General features: G+C 34.6%; 2 protein-coding genes across 4 annotated transcripts in view; one reads left to right on the top strand and one right to left on the bottom strand.

Moving 5' to 3' along the window:
- The window catches only part of LOC111051126, a 39,670-nt gene extending 21,474 nt beyond the window's left edge, over nt 1-18,196 (top strand). For all 3 annotated transcript variants that reach the window (XM_039434608.1, XM_039434609.1, XM_039434611.1), the window contains 5 exons: nt 377-600; nt 2,289-2,445; nt 12,962-13,180; nt 14,777-15,084; nt 15,961-18,196. In XM_039434608.1, the coding sequence (XP_039290542.1) occupies nt 377-600; nt 2,289-2,445; nt 12,962-13,180; nt 14,777-15,084; nt 15,961-16,510 (1,458 nt within the window). In that variant the 3' untranslated portion in view covers nt 16,511-18,196. The remainder of the gene's footprint in view (nt 1-376; nt 601-2,288; nt 2,446-12,961; nt 13,181-14,776; nt 15,085-15,960) is intronic.
- Nucleotides 18,197-18,496: 300 nt separating this feature from the next.
- Nucleotides 18,497-27,223, bottom strand: LOC111051116 (ras-related protein Rab-27A). The gene is made up of 6 exons (XM_022337548.2): nt 26,244-27,223; nt 25,633-25,790; nt 24,738-24,808; nt 24,011-24,125; nt 23,385-23,497; nt 18,497-22,213 (listed from the first exon to the last, which is right to left on the bottom strand). Exons 2-6 carry the CDS (start codon nt 25,774-25,776, stop codon nt 22,018-22,020), a joined length of 639 nt encoding a protein of 212 aa, XP_022193240.1. The 5' UTR covers nt 25,777-25,790; nt 26,244-27,223; the 3' UTR covers nt 18,497-22,017.
- Nucleotides 27,224-27,347: the final 124 nt, after the last annotated feature.

Here is a 27,347-nt window from a genome sequence, read left to right as displayed (position 1 = left end):
CGAATCGCCGATTATCCTAATCACTTTCAGGAAAAAATTCATCCAAAAAAGTGCGCTATTATTCTTCCCCCGCAAAGCCAGTTTTTGCGCGTTCGCTCACTATTGTCCTTCCCTCCGCGAAGTCAGTGTAGTTAAACATGTGAAAAGAATATAATGTTTCTTTCATTTAATTCAATAAAAAAATAGTTCAATATCAAAAAGTAGCTTTTTTCTCTCCAATGACGATTTTGTTTTTAAACTCTGATTATCCGAATATTTGATTATCCGAATGGGTCCCGGTCCCCATTAATTCGGATAATTGGAGTTCTACTGTACAAGTTTCCAGTTTACAGTATAGAAGACTTCTATACTTAGTATCTCTGGTCTGTGGTTTCAGGCAGGCGACGACTACGTGGCCTACCATCCGGGCCTGGAGGAGGTGGTGGGGGCACTGCGCGGGGTGCTTGATGAGCAGAAGCAGGGAGGGGGTGGTGGGCGCATGCGCAGTGATGGACGCGGGCGCCCGGGCGCACTTGTCCCTCGAGCCGTCGAGACCCTCCTGCCGCCTGCGCCCAACCTCACCGCCTCCCCGGGTGCATGGCAGAGTGTACCCGGCACTAGGTGGGCTCAATATCCATTTTTAATGAAAAGAATATATCAATTTTTAGTAAATTAACAAGGGTTGATATACCTCTATAATTCATGGTTAACGAAACCAGCGTTTACTACGAATTATGTAAGGTAGGAAGTATCGAGGCAAAGGTGAATGAGGAGGAGGAGGAGGCTGATTAAATAATGAACGGTGTGATGAAGGAATCATTCGAATCATAGAATGCTGAATATTCAATGAGAAATCACAGATAATATGATTAAAAGTTGAAAATAATATGAAAATAGTAATAAACCTCAATTTGAGAATTTCGAAAAATATTGACAGATTTTTTAAATTTTTAATGAAAAGTTTTTATAATTGCTGAAAGATTTTTAAATATTTAATCAACTCAATCTTTTCCGTTCGATTTCAAATTTTTGATCGCATGGGATTTATTTCTGGTAGACTAGCGCACAACAAGACTTATTTAGTAACATCCACAAACTGATTATTCACTCTGACATCCAATATTGTATTGAATTGAACTGAATACCTACTTACTTTGTCAATGGACAATAATTTCTTCCGACAGTCCGCGTAATTTCCAGTTGATGACCTCATGTCTGGAGAATTAGTTAGCGATAGCATGGTTCTCTGTAATTATCTTCCCTTTTCATGGTGTAGGCCTATGCAAAAACACAGTAAATAGGAATATTTTAGAGGTCGAAGATACGCCAGCGCTCGATTTTACTACCAATTATCGAGGGGACCGGAATACATTGCTTTACTACGAATTATGGAGGGTTTTTCAAGGAACCGATCTTCCACTACGAATTATCTAGGTTCTACTGTAGTTAGATTAATTAGTTCTGTTTCTCTTTCTCACTTTCTTATGCTTCTTGTTCTCCATCTTGTTCTCGTTCTTTTCTTCTTATTCTTCGTCGATGTTTTTATAATTTCATCCACATGTGTATCGCTCTCCTTCACATAGTTCATTTCTTGATATGTATTGTGTTCATACATGAGAGATAAATATGCCGAACGCAGTTTTTTGTTGAAGTAAGAAGGAACAACACTGAATGAGAGGCGTATAGTTTTTGGTGCTTGGAATACCCATAGGTGAAGCACCCACCTCTTTGATATATTATAATTTTAGTCGACATGGGCCTGAAAACTTTTAAATATTATTTCAGCTGGTAGCGCCAATTGCTTCCGATCACGATTCAGAAAATTGTCGTCGTGGGCTGTGTCATAGAAATTTTAGGTGGGGGGGGGATCCAAAAAAGGTTCAAAGATGCCTTATTTACTGGGTACTGCTACTTAGGTTTGAAATATTTAGATATTTAGGGGGGGTGCTTCATTCAGCTTGTGGGAGGCCCTGCCGGTACTTCAGCCTGATGGTGATGATATCTTGAGGCTTTTTGACAGAACTCAAACATTCCTGTCTTAAGTTGCTTATTAGATGAATTATTATTGAATTCAAAAAGGCAAACTTGAATAAATGGCTTGCTTCGATTGAATCTGAAAAAACAATAATTGATTTGAATAAAAGCTTACTTTAATATAATATTGATAGAGAATTGATTTAGACTGGTTTCATTTAGAGAAAAAATAGTCTTGCCTTTGGATTGCTTCACCTTCTACCTTATTTACTTGTCTAGTGCCTCAAAATGTAAATTCTTCAATTTTGTGTAATTGTATCTTACTGTTTTCCCAGGTTTAAGTTTTTTGTATTCTCCGCCTACTACGACGGTAGAATGTCAAAGCAGCTGAGGATAATTGCTGCGACCAAAACTCGAGTACCGGAGAGGGTCTGGTGCAGAATGTGGTTTCCTAATGGGTCGCACTCAGCTTCAGTTCCTGCCAAAGTCAAGGTCAGCTTTTCAACTAATCAATCCACATTCAGATGAACTATGATCATAAAATATTATTCTTATGTTGATTGCTATTGTATTCATTGACTATACACTACGCATTTTTGTTGAATTAAATATGTGATTATTGCTATTCTCTGTAATGTCCGTGTCATTGAATAAATATCCATTTATTTGATTGCCAAATTTCAAGGCGTGACACAAATATATTTAATTATATTCTCACACAACTTCTTTCTCTCAGTTGGCTCTATTTTCTGGCATTTATCAACATATTCGTGAATCACATAGTTGATGGCACAACGTATTTCAATATTCTATTATTTTCCTCATGCTGCTCAATCAAATCTAGAATTTTCCAATAAATAATAAAATATATTGACAATTTTACAAAGCAAGTAATATAACTTATTTATGAGAAAATAGGTTATTGAAAAATAGTAGGAACAACAACTCCACAATTTTCACATCGCCTCTTGCTTTGAAACTAAGAATTATGTGAAAATCAAGTAAAGCAATTTGGAAAATGTTAGATGTACGAGGGTCATTATTTTCAACCTCCGATCACATATCATTAAACACAGAAAAGCGGTAGGGGAGCGACTTTTACAGAACGGGGCGATGTCAAGATACACCACCGTCAAAGTCAGACACATCCATCCTAGCACTAAAAATCAGTCTTGTTTTGGCGGTGGCTAGTTTTGTCGTTCTTGTGCTGAAAAAGAAGTGTCTTGTTTTGGCGGGGCGAGTCCGTGACTAATTTCTCTACCTGGAAAACAGTCTCTGGTTGTCGCTATCTGCTTTTGACGCCTATGTCAGAATATCTTTGGAAGTAAACTGGTTTCAATTTTGGCACAGACTATACTTTCTTTGAAATATTCTGTTTATAACTTAGAGTGACTGTAGAAGTGTGTGTGTCACCACCGTTAGACAATACTCCTGCGTGACATTGTCTCTTATCTCAACCTTATTATTTTAGTTCTATTGCTTACTCTCTCATTCTCCCTCTCGCTCTCCCCCTCACTCTCTCTCACCCCCTCCCTTACCCTTTGTCCAAAGTGCTAGAAAGACTCATTCATGCTCAAGTTGTAAAATTTCTAGACAACAATAGTAAGCTTCATAACTTTCAATCAGGCTTTAGAAAATTCCATTCAACTGAGACAGCTCTGCTTCGTGTCACTGATGATATAAGGTTAGCTATGGACCAAAGAAAATGCACCATCCTCACCCTATTTGATTTTTCTAAAGCATTCGATACTGTTGATCATACAGTCCTTCTGAATAAGTTGGCTATTCTTGGTTTCAGTCACAACTCGTTAGTTTGGTTTAAATCCTATCTATTAGGTAGGAAACAATGTGTATCTGTCGGTGACAAAAAGTCAACTTGGAAAAACGTTATGCATGGAGTACCACAAGGTTCAATTTTAGGCCCTCTTCTCTTCACTTTGTATGCTAATGACCTTTCTTCCATTATCAAATTCTCCAGTTTCCATACTTATGCAGACGACCTTCAAATCTATTAAGCTGTCCCATAACAAAAATTAATGAAACAGTTGGAATAATGAATCAGGATATCAATTCGATAGTGGAATGGACAAAGAAAAATGGCCTTAAGCTTAATCCCATCAAAACACAACCCATTATAATTGGATATTCTCGTCTTATAAACAATATGACCTTGAATCGATTCACAAAATTAGTGTAGACGGTAATGACATTCGTTACTGTAGCTCAGTTAAAAATTTAGGCATTATTATGAATAATACTCTTGACTGGTCAGAACAAGTGAACAAAACTTGTAAAAAGGTATTCTCAGCCATGCATGCATTGAAGAAAATGCACGATATCCTCCCTAGAAACATTAAATTATTATTGGTTCAATCTCTCATCTTCCCACATTTAATGTATTGTAATTCTGTTCTTAACGATATGCAAGTCACTCTGAATGATAAACTACAGCGTTGCCAAAATTATTGTCTACGTTTCGTCTACTCTCTCCAACGCCATGATCATATCACCCCAGCCCACATTGCTAGTTCAACATTAAAGCTTCCGATCAGAGGCTTTTTCGAATAGTCAAGCTTGTTAGAGATATCTTGATATACGGTAATCCGAACTATTTTAAAGATGATTTCAAATTTGTCTCTGAAGGTAGGAGGATAGATGCTTCACATACTAGAACCGGAGAAAGTACTTTAAGGATACCCAATCATCGAACTACTATTTTCACAAATCCTTCTTAGTCAGTGCCTGTCGTGCATGGAATGCACTTCCTGTTTCTATCAGGTCCATCGAGAGCCGAGCGAGCTTCATCCTAACTTTAAAAAAACATCTTTTGGAACAAATGACTGAAACTGTCCGGCCCTAGAACGATCACATGACATCCATCCCCCACCCATCCCACAAATACAAACCTTTAAACCATGTTATAGAACGAATTGTATATATATATATATATATTATAAACTCATGTTTTTAATTATCCACTGCATACTGCTGTATATTACTGAAAGTGATAACCTGATCTACTTTCAGCCTACTTCATTTTATAATCAATTATTTGATCTTATCTACCTATATAATTATTTTACTCTATCAATTTTCTGTTTTTTTTTCTCTTTAATATCATATTGATAAAACTTTACAATTTCCATTAATGAATAAATCCTTAGTTTAAATAACAAAATTAACGTTTGGTAGAGAGTTAGTGGGGAGGATATTTTTAATATTCTTTCCGAAGAATGGACATGATATGTCCAAAGCTCCGCCAATTTATGTAGATGCATAACAATATGATTATTATCTATAGTTATTATATTACAAACTGCTTTCATATCATATTACAGTTCAATAATTATTTTCTTAGTCTATATTATGTAAATTCATCTATAATTTTGCTGTATTGTAGCTATTGTATATAAGTGTATACGCCAGTATATATTGTAATCTACATAAATAAAGTACTCAATCAATCAATCAATCAAACCCTCTCACTATCACTCCTGCGCCTTTCGCTCTCGCTCTCACTCTGTCTCACACACACACTCTCTCTCTCTCTCTCTCTTACCCGGTTGTGTGCTAATGTTCTCCTTTCTTCAAAACCCCTCAGGGTTTTGTTATTATTTCATAGAATGCTTCAGACATATTATCTTCAACCTATCTTGAATTTGACTTTCCCATGCCTAGATTTGTAATTTTTTTTGTGTCAATAATATTCATTACTATCAACTCTTGCTTGTAATATTGTGAATTCCCTCATTCCACTGAGTAGGATTGTATAATATAGTTAATGTAGCATCGTACTGGAAGTTTGATGGTTGAATGTGAGAGAGGGCCGCCGTGCAAAAAAACTAAAACTGCAATTCCATTGAATCCTCACTTCTTCACTTTCTCACTATAGGCCTATATCCCTCAGAAACACACTCTCTTGTAAAATACTCAATCCCCTACACTGAAATAATTTGACTCCTTCAAGTTATGTGCTCCCAACTGATAATACCGCCCGTTGTTCTCTCAATAATATTTGTTGAACGAGAGCTAGCAAGTTCTTACTTTTTACTCAAGTTCAAAGTTGTTGCCAGTCTGTGGGTATGCTTGTTTGTTCGAATGCACTACAATAACTTCTGAAAGAGTTGATCGATCAGCTTCAAATTTTGAACACGCACTCTTCGAACCTTTTTACAGATCAAGTTCGTTGAACAACAAAATATTTTACTCACTTCTTCGTCCTTTTTCAGGATATAAAAGTAACATTAAAAGTACTACATGAGACAAAATAACTTGCTCCTGAGTGTCTGCCTGACTATTATCTTTCAGTAGCATACGCGTAATATTAATGATACAAATTGTGATGGCAGTTGCTATGTCGTTGGTATTATTAATTTGACAAACTTTGAATCTTGATTCTGAATCATCCACCCATACGGAGAAACCTATGAAGTTCTATGGATTCACGTAGGCCTACAGCGTAATATTAATAGGAAAACAGTTTGATGTTCCTTTTCCCAAGATAATTTGACAGTGGGCTCCACTGGGATTCCTATTCAAATTAAAAAAAATTCTGTAGGTAGCTTCATAATTTAGGTCTGCCATCTTCGTTCCGCCACATTGGATTAAACATTTTCTTTGGGAAGGTTTAATACAAGATTCAAATAAAGAATTTCAAGAGACAATGAATGGTGGAAATCGCTCATCAATGTATCAAACCACCGTTTCAAAGATATTCACATTTTAGTGTTGAAGTTTTTGGATATCTGTGATACAGAAATATTGCTCGCCTAGAACAGGATAGATTATTCATCACATTCTTATTATTATCGTTCCCTAGCAACCTATGTTAAGCGTTTATGTAGTCGCTGCTAAGAGAGATTTATGTGATAGCTATATACCTGAATAATAGTCAATAGTCAAAATTCTTATTACATATTCTTCAAGAATAGCAATTGTTGTCAAGAATAAAAAATATATATATATAATTAAATATATTTGAATTGTTTGTATTCACAATTATATTTTGTTCACTGCCAGTCTGTGTCTCCTGTTTCAAGAAATTCACATAGTTCTTACATGGGCCTTCCTTTGAGAAACTCACTAAGTCTTTTTTTCAATGTCACACAATCCAGCCTCTTTATCTTCTCCGGTAGATGATTCCACAGTTTTCTGCCCACGTATGAAGGTTTCTCTTCGAAGATTGCAGTCCTGTGCCTTGGGAGTACATAGTTGTCTGCCTGCCGAGTGACGTATTTATGAACATCTGTGCCTCTTTGGAGATTTAGTCGGCTAACATGGGTGATGTCTTCCATGATATTGTAGATGTTGGTCACCGTCATGATGCCGAGATGACGGAAGGCATCTCGACATGTCTCCTTTTGTTTGAGACTTGCCAGTGTATTAAATACTATTAAATACTATATTCGACTAAACAACGAGTGACCCAGAAGTGAACTTGCCAGAGTATTTAATACTATAAATACTATATTCGACTAAACAACGAGTGACCCAAATGAAGCGATTTAAAATATGAAAAAAGAAAGATGGGAATGCGAAAATATTATAATATTGGAACTCCATAACTTATCATTCAATTAACAGACATTTATGGGATTAGTAATTTTCTGGAAAACACTATTAATTGGCAATAATAATTTAGCAATATTGCACTAATAGTTTTAATTTTAGATGACTCTCTCCTGGATTATTGAAATCTGTGCTGGAGATTCCTCAGTGATTGCTGCATCATCTGAGAAAACCCCGTGAAAGTGAGCTCTGTTCGAAATTAACAGAATGCTCAAGTATAGACATTTAGAAGTAAACAACCATTTCATTTAAATCGTTTAAATAATTAAATAACCATTTCATTTAAATAATTTGTTCATTGAAATCGACCCCATCAGTATTTACTCGTGAATTACCGGTAGTGTATTGTTAATGTATCAAGATTTGAGAAGATAATATAAGCATCTTATTAGTTTTTCTCTCAATGATTGTAATGTATGGCTTAATTTCTTTTATATAATTATAAAAATATCACAGTTTATTACATTCCAGTTCAATTATCTTGTTTCACCATCCATTTCTAAGTAGAGCTCATAAGTATCGTAATCTTGCCATACAATTACCATACAATAATTGAAGTTGATTTCATTCAACTTTAGTGGCGCCATTTCACCAAACTGCTAGGGAGGGGTGGGGCAAAAACCAAGAGGTATTGGGGGGGAGGAATACCCCCAAAGGATACAGGGACCTGGGTTTTTCCCCATAAACGTTACATTCGAAGATGTTATTATATGCTTCATTTTTTTCCAGTTTTATATAAATGTGGTTGAAGTATCAATACAGACATATTATACATTATTACTTATTAAATTCAATCATGAAATATTTATTAGAAATTTAGGTCTACAGAGAGGCCCTTAAGTAGGAATACACCAAAACAGATTTCTTAAAAATCATGGAAAAAGATAAATTTTTCTGTTACAATGACAATTTCATTGTGGAAAATATTCTTATTGGAAAATAACTTTTAGTTAGAAAGCTAAAGATACATCAAGCTGTTCCCATAATTCTCAACAACTCTTTACATACATTTGATTGTCTGATTGTGCCCTTTGTCTTGCTTTCACTGTGACATCTTGCAACTTGTTAATTCTCACATTGAAATTTATTCAATAACTCACTATTGTGCTCTGATCAATAAGTGTACCCATTCTGTATTCAAACTATACCACAGAGAAAAATATGTTCTTTATTACTCTGTACCCATACTTTCAAGGCAATTTTGCTACATTGTTTATACTGTAGAAGGAACTATACTACTGCTGTTAAAAAAAAGTATTAAATTTTCATGAGACTCTAAGGATTCGTGTAGATAGACCCGCATTTTCATTATTTATCTGATCCTTGAGGGGGGCTTAGGACCCCCTTTTCACTGTCCCCCTTATGACTGATCAATTTCAAGGCCTCTGACATGACCTAACGACTGTTTCCAGGCAGCTGGGACTGGCAGTTTAACGTTTCCAACCGAAACACGGAGTGGTATGAGAAACATATCTTGCCCGGGCCGGATTTGTTATACATTTATAATAATAATAATTCATTGGATATTCTAATTCGTTATTATTATTATATATTATTATTATTATTATTATTATTATTATTATTATTATTATTATTATTATTATTATTATTATTATTATTATTATTTTATTCTAGCAGTTGGTCCTCGGCTGCGAGTTTTAGGATTGGTGATACCGCCGTTGTGCAAGAGGCGGATGATGTGGAACTTGCACCAATTTAAAAGAATATATTCTAAGTTATTTATTTTGTTGTCCAAGTTGTTTTAGGTAGTTATAATCTCTCAATTATTTTTCATCCCATATATATTATAATAAATTACTTTAAAAATGAATTGGTTGTTCACTATATTATACATTATTTTAAATATACAAGACCGTATGAAAATAGTCTCATGAGGGTAAATGCAACGTTGCCAAATAAGATTTGATCAACTTCGTCCGCAGCTGATTATAAGTAAGAATTAATATTGATATTTTCATAATACAGTACACCTGAAGAATTGGCAAAGTTTATGGTAAGGGGTGAGGAGGTACTCAGCTCTTCCAACTAACATCGGATTAGTTTTATGCAGTCTACTATAACAGACGTTCCCATATGGATGTTACTATAGACGTATTTACCATCGTATTCCATTTCTGTTTGTTAGTTTGTTTGTCAGTATGTCTGATGGAAATCGAAAACGGCTTTAACGATTTTGATTAAGTTTGAAACATAGTATATAGTTTGAAATATAGTGAGTTTGTGATACGAAAATCATCATTTTAATTAGGACTCATGTTTAGGATAACTCACTGAGGGAACTTAAAAATGATCAGGTAATAATATTCATCAACCGAGTAGCAGCTGACTGAGAGAGTTTTCCGTCGTCAGTTGAATACAGTTGATCAAGAGAGTTTTTCATCGTCAGTTGAAAACAGCTGATCGAGAGAGTTTGCCATTGTCAGTTGAAAACGAGACAGATGTGTTGAGTCACCAAGTTTGTTGACGTCATGTTTTAAAGTTATTGCATGATTCGAGAAAATAGTTGCAGAGAGCAGCCGAGTGTCAGCAACGCAACGCAAATTTGAATTTGTAACATAATGATTGCGGTAATCAGGTAAATGCTAAAGTAGTCAGTTTTAATACACCTGGGTAATTGAATTATAACAAATCATTTACTTCTAAATTTCCATCTCTATGCCTTTGTACTTTCAACTCTATCCTTTGATATTGTTATATTCATAGACGTGAAGTAGATAGATAAGGGTGGGTGTCTACCATAAGTAAAATGAAATGTCTATTTCCGACTTCTGTAGTTGAATACTTGTAGCTAGTAGTTCTGTGAACAGTAGAGCTTGTACAGTAGTTATAAAGTTTATAAGATCTCATTGTTTAACAGATCTCATTGTCATTATGTCACCCCAATTAGCACTTCGGACATCGGAAAAAAGAAACCGGTACCGTGACGAGAAATCGGTAAGTGTTGAAGCGGCCAATGACTGATTGGCGTGTATTGACGATGACAATATTACCTGTTATGAATGAAACCGAGAGCAGTGCCAAGCTGTAATCATCAAAAGCTAATCTACAAACATGCCAACGTACATATACTGACAAAAGCAAATCCCGTCGTTGAAACGTAGAAAAATCAATCATCAAAATATTATCATGAAAAAATAACATTTTCCCGCTTTTTTGGGAAACGATAACTGTATATCTTCCAGTATTGAAAATGACATTCGAAATGAAAAACAATACTGAAAAATTTTATTATATTCAAAATTCTCAATGTTCGAGTATATTAACCCCCCAGTAGACTACAATCAACACAGTAGAACCACTATAATTTGTAGCTTACGGGACCAAGCATTTAATATGAATTTTGGAGGGTGACGAATTATATATCAAGCTCTGCAATATCGAGGCTGATAAAATAAAATACGAAAAAATATATCATGGATACTGATCCCATAATTACCCATAATTAATGCATGATATAGCCTGTATGAATGGATATTAGAAAATATTGTTAAATATTAATTTGACATACTTGTAAAAGATTTCAGAGATCAATACAACCGTTCATGAGCGAGTTCTTCAACCAAGGGTGTCTCTAGTTATATTATTATATTTGAATCCATAGAACTTTAAAGTTCACTCCGTATGGGTGAATAATTCACAATCAGAATTCAAAATCCCTAAACTAATAATACCAATTACTATAACGTTAAATGTATTGCTATCACAAGTTGTATTACTAATACATGTGGGTGGGCTATGTTGAAAACAAACAATACCTAGACAGGCAGACAGACATTAAAGAAAGCGAGTTGATGTAAGTTTCGTATATTAATCAGCTGAATTCAGCGGAGTTATCAGTTACTATGGCATACTAGTGTATTTATCGTTATAGGAATACTAGTTACAGTGTTTTTGATGGCAAAACTACGAATTATAGAGTTATCGAGAAGTTTCAGTGTACTCACTAATCTTGACTATTGAACTATTAAGTGAAGTTATTTTTGTTTTGTGTCAAGAAATTTACTAATAGTTATATTATTCAAGCTCCAAATAACTGCAGAAAAGAGAGACAACTGCACAAAATAGGAATGATTTATATAACGAATTATACAGTTACAAGATAAGTCATCGCCTGATATTACTACGAAGAGGGATAGAAAAGAGTGATAGGTTTCAGAAATAAATTGTCAATGGTCTTGTTAATTAAGAATAGCCTACATGTGGGGATCCATCAGAACAATAACCATTGTTTGAAAACCCAGACAGCTCTGCGTAGTACAGTCCCTCCAAGAAGTATACCTTTTGGAAGTGTCAGAGATTCGATGTGTCTGACTTTGTCGTGTCTGTACGAATGTAAAAGTGTCCGGTTTTGGCGCCTAACGCACACGCCAATTCGAGACTCTTTCAAAACAGTGTTTCCCTGTCGCTGGCGTACGGTGTCGATGGATGAGATAGTCGCTGTTCACTCCTGTCAGGTTCTGGGTGTGTCGGAGGACTAAGGTGGCGCGTTCCCTTACAGAACAGAGCAGATAATCATCCCCTTCAAACACCCTATGATCGGTGCGGCCAGGTCTAGTTATAGACCCACAAACATGGCAGCCTCCCTTGAGTCTACTGCCAAGGGCTAGTTGCGTAGCGTACTCGTTTTTGCAAGGAAAAAAGGCAAAAGTTCAGCATACACCTGACAAAGAATGATTCAAGTTTACGCAGGAAACATTATGAGTGATAATTTTGTGCGTGAATGGTGTCGAAAAATTAAAGACTTCAGTTGAAATGACTTCCGGAATCGACGTGATCCATGACAACTAGTCCTCACAGTACTGGTGCAACCAAATTGCGTCTCCGTCAGATGAAATTTCGATCACCCACCATACAAACTTGACTTGGTCACTAGTAACTTATACCTTAATTTATAATTATACCTTTAATTTATAATTTGTCTCTGCTTATACCTTACCCCCAAACTCAAGACATGCCTTTGAAGGCAGAGCTTCCAAACTAACGAGGAGCTTCAAAACAACGAGAAGATGTACAGATGTAGCCTACAGATGTACAGATGAGCTCCAAAACAACGGCAAGGTACATACATGATGTTCAAGTGGACCCACTTAAACTCATTCGGCGACATTTTATTAAGAGGATTTTGGTAGGGTAGTCCACTGATAACACAAATGCCTCAATCTTCACATCAATATTATGTTGAAGAATAACCATAAGTAGGCTATAAGTAACTTTTAGTGAAAAGGTTATTCCTTTATATACATTCGTCTGCTACTTATGGCCAATCGTGGTTGGAAAAAACCTCGTAATTATGAAATATCAACGTAAGGAATTGGCCGAATTTTATTATCAATATAATATTTGAAATAAATTCAATTTTCATAGGTTACCCATGTATTTTTGTGGAATAGTACAATAAGAGGCTCTGGTATGATTGCAGGTGATCAGAGAGAACTGGAACCTGAAGTACAGCGCATGCTTTATCCTGTGCCCGGTGCGAGACAACCAGACTGTGCCAAGCTCGGTGTCGATAGTGAGCAAACTGCGACTGCCGGCCACCAACCACCTCCTCGTGCACAACACTAAGCCCAAGCCGACCGTCTCGCCCCACATGAGGATGGCCGTCTGCGTCAAACCGCTGCATTTCACCTTCAATCAGGTTGGCCTACCGAGCAAACGTTTCCGATCATCATTGTTTTAGGTTGAGAGGTGTTTCCATTACAGATTGTGACGTGTATTGAAAAGTTCGGCTCAACTCACAATACGCGATTCAGGTCGAGAAGAGACTCGACTCTAGTTGAGAGCATGTGTTTTCAAATGGTAAAGTCGCGGAGACTATAATCGACTGGTCTGAGTGTCACCATTTGAAAACACGTGCTCTCGACTAGAGTCGAGTCTCTTCTCGACCTGAGTCACGTAAGTGTGAGTTGAGCCTTCCTCATTTTTGGTGACACCCAATGGAAATGAATTATTATTATTATAAATCATCTTACTCATCCATACTAATATAATAATACGAGATATACTGTATTGACTACCAGAGATTCGGTGATAAGTCGGGTATAAAATCAGGTAGCCTATAAGTCGTAAGGGGCTACAGTATGGTACTAGCTGTTGATTCTGTATATAATCATCGAATCAATTTATCTTCCATTTGAATAGAAACAGTATAGAAATTTTAATAAGAGAAGCATATAACCCAGATTTCAAATCAATCACAAATAGATCAGAAATAAAACATAAATAATAATACAAAACAATACAAAAACTTAAATATACTACTATTATCAAGTTTATTGAAATATTTCTCCTTTTAATTATTTTCCTATGGCGGCTACCCAGCAAGGAAACCCTTTCCGCTGGGAGCAAGTATCAGTTCATTAATTATTGAGATGTATGGAAAAACGTAGAAAACGAGATTATGAAATCATCTATAGTAGAATAAATATGTATTTTAAATACGGTATCAATATTTTACATGAACTATTCTATCTATGAAACAAACTTCTGAAAAACCTCCAATCGCAAGTAGCTTATATAGCTTAATTATGACATAGAGCAAATAATATTAAAGGTATCAAGATAAAATATTATTACCGTATTTTGTCCCTGGGAGTAGCCCCAAGGTGACCTAGCCGAAATCCGAGCCCTGATAACTAAGATAGGAGAATTGCGGACTTGGATAAAGGTGAAAACATAATGGAACGGCGAAGGTATTTAAATGGGTCAAAACATGCGGCTCCACTATGTGCGTCACCATTATTCTAATGCATGCATCATTTTCAACACTCTCAAGCTTGAGAAGCTTCCTTCGCCGCCCCACTATGTTTTCACCCTAAAGGGTGTGATCACATTGAATGCGTATAAATGCAAGTGCACGTCGAATCATGCATAAGCCGAAAAACAAAATTTGAAAAGTGCCAATCAGGCTCAACTCACACTTACGCGACTCAGATCGACTCGACTCGACTCTAGTCGAGGGCATGTGTTTCCAAATGGTGACACTTAGACCAGTCGATTCTAGTCTCCGCGACGTCAGCATTTTAAAAACACATCCTCTCAAACAAATCCAGTCTCTTCTCGACCTGAGTCGCGTGTAAGTGTGAGTCGAGCCTAAGTGTAAGCGTTCAGTTTGAGTTATTTACTTTCCAGATGTTGTTACTCATCTGTACGCTTGGTCAGACACACCCTGAACTGTGACAACATCTCACACCCTAGAAAATAATAAATAATTAATTCAAAAATACTTTGGCAGACCCTACAGATGCTGGAGTTCCTGGAGCTGTACCAGTTGCTGGGCATCAGTCACGTGACATTCTACAACCACACGATCGGCGCGAACACGTCGTGCGTGTTGAAGGACTACGAGCGACGTGGCCTGATCACGATGCTGCCCTGGAAGCTGGACATGGTGTCGCAGCGTGAGATCCGCACCGAGGGCTTGTTCGCAGCACTCAACGACTGCCTCTACCGCAGCATGTACCACTACACGCACGTTGCCCTCGTCGACATCGACGAGTTCATCATGCCCAAGCACAACGACACGCTCACTGACTTCATACGGTCTGTATTCCACAATAATTTATATTATGTTTTTTGGTTCAAAATAGAATGTATTCATTAATCGTTTATTTATCATATACGTATTTATTTATTATCGCTTGAGGTCCCTTAATCACAAGAAGGTCCCTGGCTTTTTATTGTTCAGATTGTCAGTCAGGAGCCATCACGTCGTGCGGTAAACGATACAATAGAAGATATTCAACTGTATGATGCTCTGATTTTCTGTGTTGAATAAAGCAAATATTCTATTCTATACTTTACATTTGTGCTTTTCGACGGCATAATCGAGATAATGAGAGAATTATGATGTTCTGTTTGGAGCCTGGAGCCGTTCAGCCCACTTATGAAAGCTGCAGGAGACAGGGTGCCTGCAGCCAACTAAAACCACTCTTTACGAACTATATAACTCACAACTAACTCAATGCGATTGTTCCTCGCCCTACAGATTTCAGTGGTACATTGTAGTGCTCAGTGTAGACGACAGGCTGATATGATACGGTAGGCATCCTCTAATGTTTGCCCACTTTCTTTATATCCTATTTCATATAAAAAAGAGTTTCCATATTTTCTAAATAAAACGGGGATGTACACGAGGGGAAGAATATAATTTTGAGGGGACATGGACCGCTGGAGCTTCCCTCCTAGCTATGAACATGATTGGGAAGTTGTACTAGTTCAAAAATCTGACGGGCTATCAAAGTTTAAACGAAATTGGATTAGCTGGTGGTTCAAACTAGGAAATCAACATATATAGCCTATATGGGATAGTAGAATATTATTTAATCCGGAAATCAGATAAACCTGGGATAAATTGCTGGACATTGAACTGAACGGGCCTTGATATGATTTAAAACTAGAATGTTTCGTTAATTTCAGGTGGATGAACACTCACATGAATACGAGGTCGACAGGCTCGTACTCGTTCCAGAACGCGTTCTTCTACCTGCAGTGGCCGGACGACAAGGAGACGACGGACAGCGACGACGAATTCGAGACGAATCTGATCACGATGCGCAAAACGAGACGCCGCTCCAAGCTGCACCCTCACAAGCAGCGCTCCAAGTACATCTGCCGGCCCGAGTATGTGGTCGAGGCCGGCAACCATTTTGTCTGGGAGTTCGTTCCCGGCCACGGCACGCTCAATGTGCCCGCCGACGCCGCCATCTTGAATCACTATCGGGTGTGTGAGTTCGGTGGCGACGATTGTGTCAAACTAATCTCAGTGGTCGACAGAACTGCTTCGCGCTACCGGCAACGGTTGACGGACAACGTGAGGCAACGATGGAACGATCTCAAGGACAGGTGTGGACTGCCTGATGTGAGGCGACCCACACCCATGCCAGTAGTCATTAAACAACCACCAAAAACTATCTCGCAAGCTTCCCACGTCGATAAAAAAGTGGTCAAGAGTGCTAAGGAAACGTGATAGCAATAATGTGTGTCGTTGCCAAGAATGCCAAAGTGAAAACTTTACCTGTGCAATAAAACTACATTTATTAAAAGGTCTGCATGACGTGAATTTTAAATTAAAGTTCATTACAACAATTTAAGAGTATAGTATAAATAATTAGTACAAAATTTAGTATCAACAGCCTTCAAAAAAATGAAACTATCAAATTTTGTTTATTAGAAGAACAGCACTCAGGATTTTTATTAGAATCTATATTTAATTGAAATACGTACAGTACTTGAAATTTTCAGCAATCACCACTTTCAGTCATTGTTACAGATAGTATTTTTAATTGGAATCCTATATTTTTGAACAGAACGCATCTACTTTACTTACGCCCGGTTACAAGGACACTTATTAAATCGAATAGTCCATTGAATCTATAGGTTTAATGGTCCATTAGATTCAAAAGTGTCCTGGAACCAGGAATTGAAGTTTGAAATTAAAATGAGTTTGCTGTCTACGATTTAATGTGATTTAGAATCAAGCATTAAAACAAACACTAAAAGTGGATTTAATCAAATAATCAAACTTATAAAATATATTATTGAACCATAAATATGTTTAATAGCCTATATTGATGAGCTATTTTATCAATTCTCAACATATATGATTTGGTAACAGTCATAACCAAGTATCATCAAATAATATAAAAGAATATATGTAATTTGACATATAAGTTACCCGCAAATTTATATTGCATGTAGTCTTGCTCAATATTTTTTCTCATTGAAATGAAATTGTGTAAATTCTGAATAGAGCTGTGTACTTGAAACGTTCCAGTAGAAAAATATGGTGGGTAAAATATCAGCAATATATTAAAAGACTTGAAGCAATGGGAATTTGAAACTTTGAATGTTTCTTATTGTAGGATATGTTCAACAAAAAATGTTCAATTCTGCTTCCAAACACTATTCCGAGATACAACCCATAATTATGTAAATTCAGGCTTGGAAGAGGAGTAAGTGAATAAACATTGATACCCTTTATAGGGAGTATTACGCTAAGCATGCTCCCCTTTATAAATCATCATAAATTCATACTTTCATACAAACCGAATTATTAAACTACCTTACATACTCGGAAGAATTGAGTGTTCCCAAGTGGGAATAATTTGAATAAGAAAAAAATTATTACAAATGTCCTATCTTGATTTCTTAATCCACTTATCCGACTTTTGTTGAGCAAAAAAATTGAATAATTATTGTATGGTTTAATAGGATTTATTCCTCATCTGTTATGAATCAGAATGAAACATCAATAGGGTCTTACAGAATGATAGAATTATTATTGTAAGTGGTATCTAACAGAATTTGATTTACCTCTTGATAATATGGTACTCTTACATTCCGTTCTAGTAATAAATTAATATCACATGGATTCTAGTCCAATTTTGTGAGTGATTGAAGTAACTTGGATTAATATATGAACAAGACTGGTTATTTTTTATAGGAAATGATATAGTACCTTGTTGGTTTTGTGCAATCTAGTGTATGTATGGATGTACTTTTATGTATGATGTTTTCAAATAATGTAAATAGTATTGTAAACAATATGTTTTTTCAAAGGATCACAATATGAATTTAGATCATCTTGAAATTCTATGTTAGATGAGAACCAAACTTACCAGCATGATTTGAAAAATAAATTTATTCTATTCGAGACTGAGTTTTTCCTACAATCCTCGACGGAAACGACCATGTTTCACAGTTTTTAAAATACTATATTCAAGAGAATATAATAATGGTGTGTTTATAAATCACATTTAAAGAGATTTTTTTTCAATTTTAATGCTTTCAACACGGTTCACCAGATGAATGAGCATATAGGCCTTTAGTTATGCAACGTTAAAGGTTTTTCGAAATGGATGATCCCATTAAAAAAATACACAATGAATTTCTAAGTTGGGGAAAATATGGATAGTCAAGATAGGTAGACGAAAAAGGTATTGAATTATCAGAGTTTCTTTTTTCAAAAAGCACAATTTTATTTCTTCTCTATTACAGACAATCATCAAGGATTACTATACTTACTATTTGAATAGATGAACTGGACCACTTTTAAAATAATACAAATTTTAATAATATGACAATGATACAAACGTATCTACAATACGAGTTCATTATACGATTTTGATTGTATATTATATAAGGCATATGATTGAGGAAGATCTTATGTATTAATTAGCTAAGCTTGGGCAGGGACATTGGATTTATTATACTTATAATGGAAACTCGACTGCATCATTTTTGTACTAATATCAGATATGTGCACTTTCATAGAAAATATTTACTTTCCTTTCAAGAGTCAACCAATTTGAGGATAGTTTATCAAGCATTATAAAATGTGAATTGAATAAGGATGGGAATAATCAATATTCAACAATACTTTGGATACAGAATAGCTAAGAGTGATTCAATTTTTTTGAAAATTTTATAATCAAAGATTTTTATAAAATCCACAACAGTTCATCCTCATTGTCCATGGAGAATATCATTAGAACAGTTATCAAATCAAAGAATCAAATAATAATTTGGGAAAACATCAAATGAAACTGTTTTACTTCAACTTATCTTTTTTGATTTATTAACGATCCATACTTTCCTTATTGGATATGAACTTCAGATGGATTAGAACATTAGTTACGGTAATAAAATCAAGAACATCATGTTGCAAGTCTATCGTGAACTACATCAGATAAGGCTTTGAATAGACATGACCACATGACTCTCAGGATTAAATATACCAAGAAAACATTTCAAGTTGATTAGAAGAATTAGATATTTATAGAAATATAGGAAGAAGACAAATATTGATAATTTTTACTTGTTACTGAAACATTACAAACAAGATCAACTTTAGGGTTCCAGATTGAAAATTCAGAGCATTTTCAAATGGAACGAGAAACGTTTTTAAATAAGAAAAATTGATGAATAAACTAATATGATAAGCACTTATCTTGAACTCATATCAACTCAACTGACAAAACAAAAAAGGTCGCCCAAGCTTCGCAGATATGATTACAATATTTAATTTATTCTAGTATCATAAATAATATAATTATTTGTATACTTGTGGCACTAATATGTTCTAATCCAATAATAAACTGATATTATTACTATTTACTAGGCATAATGGTATTAAGGCATACTAGTAAACTAGAAGCACAAACAAAACAATAGTAATAGCGCATTCGCATTGAAAATGCCTGTTTCTACAAAATTGATTTATTTAACAAAAATAAAATTACGTAACTAATGTGATAAAGTTACATAAGTAACTAAAAGTAAAGTGCATTCTAAGTAGTGCATTATTACAGGTTGGTACCGTACTGTTTCAGTTGAAGAGAATCAACTTTAAGGTTTTTTGGCACTAGATACTTACACTAATTTGGCAATTACAGTCCATCTCTTCAGTAATTCAGAATAAACAGTGGTTATTTTTTTATCAAATCAAATTTTTTGAACATAATTTTCATGCAACTACTCAAATTGTCGCTTTCTACTACTGTAGTACGGTATTGATAGAGAAGACAAACTTTGCCTTTTTTCCTATTTCATCTATTATTACAACAACAAACACCAAACTAAATAGTAGCCTATTATTATCACAATATAAATACAATACCTGATCAGACATGATTTAATCGATTAAAGCTGAGAGTGAATGTATGAGCGTATACTTCAATATTATTAATGGTTGCTTATAATGGAAGGAATTCTACTAGCGAACCATTATTAACTGGATTATAGAATCTATAAAATTTCATGACAATTACAAACTCTTGAAGGGTCTATTTAAAAAATCAGACTACCATGTTCATTACTACCACTAATTTCTCAAGGTTCCATTTTGGAATACAGCAGATACCCAAATTTCCTGGGTTAAAGGCAATTCAATAATAATATCGTACTAGTTTATGTCCGTATCGAACAAATATGCCCTAAAATAAGACACTCAAGTTATACTGAAAATAAGTAGCAATCCTTAATATAATCTATCAAAGCAATCCTAGATTGCATCAGTTTAAAAAACTACATTTCTAACCATGACTACTTTGAAAACCAATAATTTTCTCTAGGAATTTTTTTGTAATATTTTGAAACTGGCATTAGTTATTTGAGACACTTTGATAAAGGCAATGTAATATCTATACGGTAGTAACTAATGGTCCATAGTTGAAAAATATGAAAACATGTTCTACACTATAGGCTACATGTGTAGCGTTTTCAGTGAGGAGCATCGATTTGCACTTTTTCAGGTTTGATAGTTAATTTTGTAAGTACTACTACACACGAGCTACTCATGCAATTGTAGATTGATTTCAAGCAATCCTCGACCATAAACTATTGTTATAAATAGTCAGTTGGAAAGAAATATGGGAGAATAATGATAAGTAAACGATTTTGATGTTCGAGATATTGTTATCATCATTTCAAGTTGTTTTATATTTCTTCAAGAGAAATTAAAATCTTATTCTAATAATATCTGAGAGTAAAATATTCTTGGCACTACTAGATGTTTTTCAGAAATTTCAAAGCTTCTCTTGCCTTGTTGCAAAATTTTTTGCAGAAATTCAGGACTTCTGTCACAATATTTAATGAAACAAGTTGAAAAAAGTTGGTGCAAGGCGAGGAATAAGATATATATTTTTTAGAGATCATAATATTAATGGGAAGAGTTGAACATCGGGATGTCTCTCCACGAAATAAGATATGATAGTGCTAACACCCTTACAATATCAGTGACACATTAATAATAAATTATACAGTCTTGGAAAAAAATTAATACTAAGTTTTGGTAGCTCAATTTTTATCAATTTTCCGAGTCAGGCTACATTCTCCGTTCTGTCTTTACTATGTTGTGCATTTTTCTATTTTTAAACTTTATTTCGTAACTCAAAAAAAAAAAACACCCAAGTACTAATACTTTGGAATTCTCAAGAGACTCCTATAATAAAATATGATAGACAATTAATTCATGAACTTCTTGACAAATATTATTATCAATTACTAGTATACAATGGGACTTGCAAGTCATAGCAATACATAATAATATATAATAGATCAATTACAAGAGGATATATGCAACAAATGGTTTTACCGAAAAATTTAACTTTATTTCGGTTTTATATCAATTAATGAATTACTAAGTCACAGTAGAAGCACGTTCGCAACTTCCTAGATAAAAAATGCAGATATACGATTTCAATTAATCATAATTACAATAAAAAAAAGTAAGATTTTCCACGAATCAATTGATAGTAGCCTACCCAAAAACTATCAAATTTCATGAATTGAAGCAAACCAAAATACACATTGCAGTTAACACTGTTTCAAGTAGGGTGTGAGCCTATGACACTGTCTATCTGGAGTCCCCAGACTTGGATAACGACAACAATTATCAAGTATCAAGTAGTATGTGTGTTACCTTGATAGAGGACTAAATGTGAACAGGTACAATGGCAACGATATGATGAGGGTTCAGCAAGAGCACTTGGGTTTTCCGTTGGATGTGTCATCGTGGACATTGAGAGCATTGGCAGCTTGCTTCTTCATGGCGGGAAGCATGGCTTTGTCGACTGTTGACTCCATTCGTCTCATGATCAGCTCCAACAGCGCTTCGATCGCTTTCGACACGTTCTGTCCGGTCACAGCGCTCGTCTCCAAGTAAATCAGCCTTCAACACAAACAATCAAATAGAGTACTACAGATATTCCACTAAATTAACCCTAAGGCTCAACTCACACTTATACGACTCAGGTCGAGAAGAGACTCGACTCTAGTCGAGAGCATGTGTTTCCAAGTGGTGACACTCAGATCAGTTGATTCTAGTCTCTGCGACGTCACCATTTGAAAACATATGCTCTCGACTAGAGTCGAGTCTCTTCTCGACCTGAGTTGCGTTGGTGTGAGTTGAGCCTTAATCGAATAAGAATAACTATTATTGATTGAAAAAAATCCTAATGAATGCTATCAAATCCTCATAAAATACATATTAGCTTTTATGCTATTGTTTTATGAGCATCTTTGAGGTTTGCTAAAGTTAGCTTATTTATTCAATAAACGTTTTTTCTATTCTATTTTCCGGTAAAAATTGTCAGAGATGTTTTGTAAGATAGTATTCGAGTTGAGTTTGTTTTTGTTTGTAATATAGAGTGCTTTTGTATTAAATTTTCTATATTTAGTTTCCCATACATGTATAATTTATTTATTTATTCGATACAAACATAGAAAGGCTTTCAGACAAATTCCAGTACGAGTCTTAGTGACATATCTAATGGCATAACAATACAATAAAGAAGGAAAACAAAAGAAATTTAATATCGCACTTTATTATATATCCACAACGATTTAGTATAACTAATAAGATTGGAAGATAACGATGGGTTGGTTACATTCAGAAACGTTGGTGAAAAATATAAACCATTGAACTTTGTTATTCTGGATTAATATATAATTGTAGATTTATGATCATTTTATGAGAACTTAATGAGCAACAAATAAGTTTCAAATCAATCAATCAATTTTACTAAAGGTCAACCAAGAAAAAATATTCACTTTGATGAGGTAACTATATATATCCATGGAAAAAGCTTACAGGAATAGAAAAAAGCATAGACTAGCAGTAGCAGCCTATTATGATTTCTTAGTAGTATTACCATTGAATTTCCTAGAACAAATTCAAGAAATATTATCTAAATATTATTATTCAACGGTGTCTGTGTAAATTTATTTAGATGGTACTTGAGGACATTGTGTTAGAATATATATTCTCACAGAATGGTTCATTATATGAAATGTGATGATATTATTCATAATAGAAAAGGTAGTTATTTTGGAAATCTCACCCATATTTGGCAGCCATTTCCTTGGCCCGACTCTCACTGACTACTCTCCTGTCTTCCATGTCAGCCTTGTTGCCACATAGTATCACATCGGGGTCATCACAATAAGCATGTGTCTGCAATAACAGTAATAATGAGCATTATATCTAAAAAAGTATAAAATATTTTTTAAACAATTTGAACAGACTTTGCATGCCATTAAAATCTTTGGAAAGATTTTTCCATTATTCATAAGCAAAATGAATATTTCGATAATATGATTTTGCCTCAAAATAGACGGAAAAATTAGAGTGTTGATTATGAGAAACTCGATGTTCAAGTTAGTTAACAAGGCATGCGTATTTTCAGGACTGTCAAATCACAAGTAATAAAAATTAAAATGAAGAGAGAATTTATTGTTTACCATGGGACATCTGTGGAGGTTCCAGTGAAGCATTCCATCTCATTGACTTTTATAGAGTGTTCGGGAAATTACTGTGCAAGTGCCAAGTATTTTATTTCCATAACTCAAGTTCACAGTGACTTTCCGAACCCTCTTTACAAATACTTCTATTTCCACCAGACCGCTACCGCTACGAATAATATTATATCGATTAATTACAGAAATATGTATGGGAAAAATAACATACCCTCAATTGATCAAGCCAGTTTCTCACTTCTAGAAAAGATTGCTCATTGGTTACGTCGAACAGCAGGAGGAAGCCCATTACACCACGAAGGAAGCCCGTTATCAGACTACGAAATCTATCGCAGCATGCACACAGATAATATTCCAGTGTTAAAATTATTGTTGATGTATTAATTCACAGGAGAAATTGATCAGTTGAAGCAGTTCATGCTACTATTCAAGGAGGTTTTAGAAGATGAGTTTTAATGTTAAATTATCAGAAGAAAAGCAGATATTATAGGAAGTTTGAAAGATATGGAGACAATTCGAAATTGTTATTTGAAATTTTCAGGGGAGAAATAGAAATAGCCTGGTGACTGCTACACCAAAAATCATAATCAATATTATTAAAGCTCTTGTAATTAGCGAGAAAAAATTAATTCGAAACAGTTCAATATGTTTGAATTTTCAGTTTATTAGCGCGCTATTGCATAGTAAATACATAATATTATTTCTCATCTCTTACGAGAACAAAATTACTATCACCTTCGATTTCAGAGCTAATAACCTTTGAAATACGGTAGTACGAGCTATAATCGCACTAAACTTTGTACAAAATTCGTACGGTACTATGATGACTCCACATCCACATTTAACAGATCAAATTTCAGTACCGCAGTGAAAATATCATGAACTTTTAGCCGATATGAAGGGTTTTGATAGAAATTGGAAAGTTATATGGAACGTACCTTTCTTGACCAGCTGTGTCCCATAGTTGTAGATAAATTCTTTGACTTCGTCCATGATTTGTTTGATATACCTGGAAAATATGCATTGATGATGATAACAATTAACGTTGACGGTACTATAACAAATTTATTGAAGAGTTCTCACAAGCACACATTTTGTGACTACAAAAAAAATAGAATCAGTGAATATGTATTTGTGCCAACTCCAAGTCTTGATATTATAATAAGAATATCTATCACAATATTTCCTTTTTAAATACATAGGAAGACAATTCAAATATTGTTTGATAAATAACAATGAATCCATCCGAATAAGAGCGTAAAAACAGAAACAGAGAAGTAACTTATAAAATTATTACTCTCCTGATATTCGAAAGGTCTGGATATCGATTCTTTATTTTCACAGTTCAGAAATCAAATAGAAATATAAATGGCTTTAATTTTTGTCTATAAATTATATATTTAAATAGGGCCAACACAATAATCTAAATTTATCTCTTTTCTGTATAGGGCTACTTTTATAGAAATAGAAAGAAAAATTAAAATCTTAGTACCCTTTTTGAAATATTTAATCACAACATGTTTCGGACATTGATGCCATTATCACTTGATTTTTATTTTTCTTTCTATTTCAATAATCTAAACTTATTCTCTGGAAAAGCTTGAAAATAAGCTTTGTTACTTAGAATGAAACTCATTAGGTACGGTATGTTACTCTTATTCATATAAGATATGATTCATATGATTTAATTCATAAATTATAAATATTGCTAATTATAGTGACAGGAAACATTTTCTATGGATGAAAAACTCTAGAAAACTGGACATAGAATCTGAAGTAAGAAACATCTGGATTTTGCTCCTCACAGAAAATTTTATAAAATACCGTACTAACTATTCGTTTCTCACGAAAGTCGACGCCAACAGTAGATATGAACTGAGAGTAAGTTCCATCAGTGTATTGATGCAGAAAACTCGTTTTTCCAACTCCTGAGTCACCAAGTGCCAGCAGTTTGATAAGGTAGTCATAATCTGACATTATTGTGAGTAATTCTGAAAATAAAATGCCGAATTTCATTACTAACATAATTTCTTTTGTATTAGAATAATACTGTATACTAAATTATTACCCATATATTAAAGACTATCCCTGTTTTCTTTCGCAACGAGTTTTTATGAAGAGATCTAAAAAATATATAGCCTAATCAGCAGTAGAAAGCATCAGAATAGTATGATTGCATTTTTTTTCTTCAAAACGGTACGGTAGGTAGGTCAGTAGCCTACTTGTAGTAAACTCATCAGGGTATTTGATTTTATCGCTATAAAGACTGCTTGTGAAAACTTCCAAGATTCGCTATTACTATCAATTAGAAACGGACTAATAGAAGAAAATGACAATATCAAAAGAAAATCAATCAGACAGTATTGAATCGGGAATTTACATGAGTGAATCATAACGTTTTTTTTTTAGCTATAACGCTTCCGAGAAGCAACAAGTGGTTCTACCTTCAACAGTGCTTTTCCAAATTGAAACGTCACAGTATATCACGTGTCCTAGGTTTGGTGCAAATAGGTGCAATGGATTAAATTGAGTGCGAAATAACGAAAATAGTGAGTGTAAAAAGCAAACATATGTTAACTAGTAAACTAAGATCGAGTAAGCGAAGCACCAAGCAACGTTACATTGTAGTAAATGAGGTTATCTTATCACAGTTTGAAGCACGCGTGCGCCAAGTTCAAGCACGTGACGTCATTGATTTTTTGACGTAAAGCCTCCCTGTTGGAGGCTCGACTTTGGGCGCAGCATTTTGAATTCGATTGAGCTTCGAATCTTATCAGAAATTGAAATCATAATATACAATTATAATTACTATATGTGTATAAAAAGATCAATAAGAAAACAAATCTCATTCTATGATTGATCATAAGCTTACAACAATGGGAATATGAAAAATGCAATAATAGGACCAATCAGTATTTAAAATGTGAAGGCTTTTGCAAAACCATATTAGGGTCCTATTACACAGTCACATAAATTATATGATCATATATCATATCATAGATACTTTATCGTTTATAGTATTGCCTTTTTTATTACCTTGACACGAGTATTAAGGAGAAACAAATCCTTGATAGGCCTATTAAGGTGATCAAATATCAAACACGATATGACAGACTCAGTATGATCATACTTTATTACTGTGTAAAGGACCCTAATACAATGTATTTTATTGTCTTTACTATCCACAGTCTATGAATCTTCTTGCCATACAATATTTCTAAATTGAAATAGATTTATTTCGGACAGACGGAATAAATATTCAAAGTAACTCTAGACGACATTTACTCAACACTTGACTGTTATACTGAAAGAGATCTTAAGAGAAATTGAATGTATATAATTATATATATCATAGAGAAAGCCCAGTTACGCTTGTACCAGCCGCTCAATAAATCTTTGTAAACTTTCCTGCTTTTCGTTGAATTCTTTATTGCTTTCTAAAAACCAAATTTTATGCCACAACCGTTTTCCCCAAATTGAAGAACTCACTAAGCAAAGAACATTAATATGTACTATAATGACTGCACAGTGTTATAATCACAACTACA

The sequence above is a fragment of the Nilaparvata lugens genome, chromosome 8 (assembly GCF_014356525.2).
Source record: "Nilaparvata lugens isolate BPH chromosome 8, ASM1435652v1, whole genome shotgun sequence".
Taxonomy (NCBI): Eukaryota; Metazoa; Arthropoda; class Insecta; order Hemiptera; family Delphacidae; genus Nilaparvata; species Nilaparvata lugens.
This window is presented reverse-complemented; position numbering and strand designations above follow the sequence as displayed.

Excerpts from the sequence above, each read along its gene's own strand:
- LOC111051116 (XM_022337548.2), bottom strand. The coding sequence starts at position 25,776 with ATGTCAGATTATGACTACCTTATCAAACTGCTGGCACTTGGTGACTCA. Across the intron at positions 24,809-25,632 it reads ACTTTCGTGAGAAACGAATA|GTATATCAAACAAATCATGG; the intron begins GTTAGTACGGTA and ends CATATTTTCCAG. Across the intron at positions 23,498-24,010 it reads ACTGGCTTGATCAATTGAGG|ACACATGCTTATTGTGATGA; the intron begins GTATGTTATTTT and ends CTGTTATTGCAG.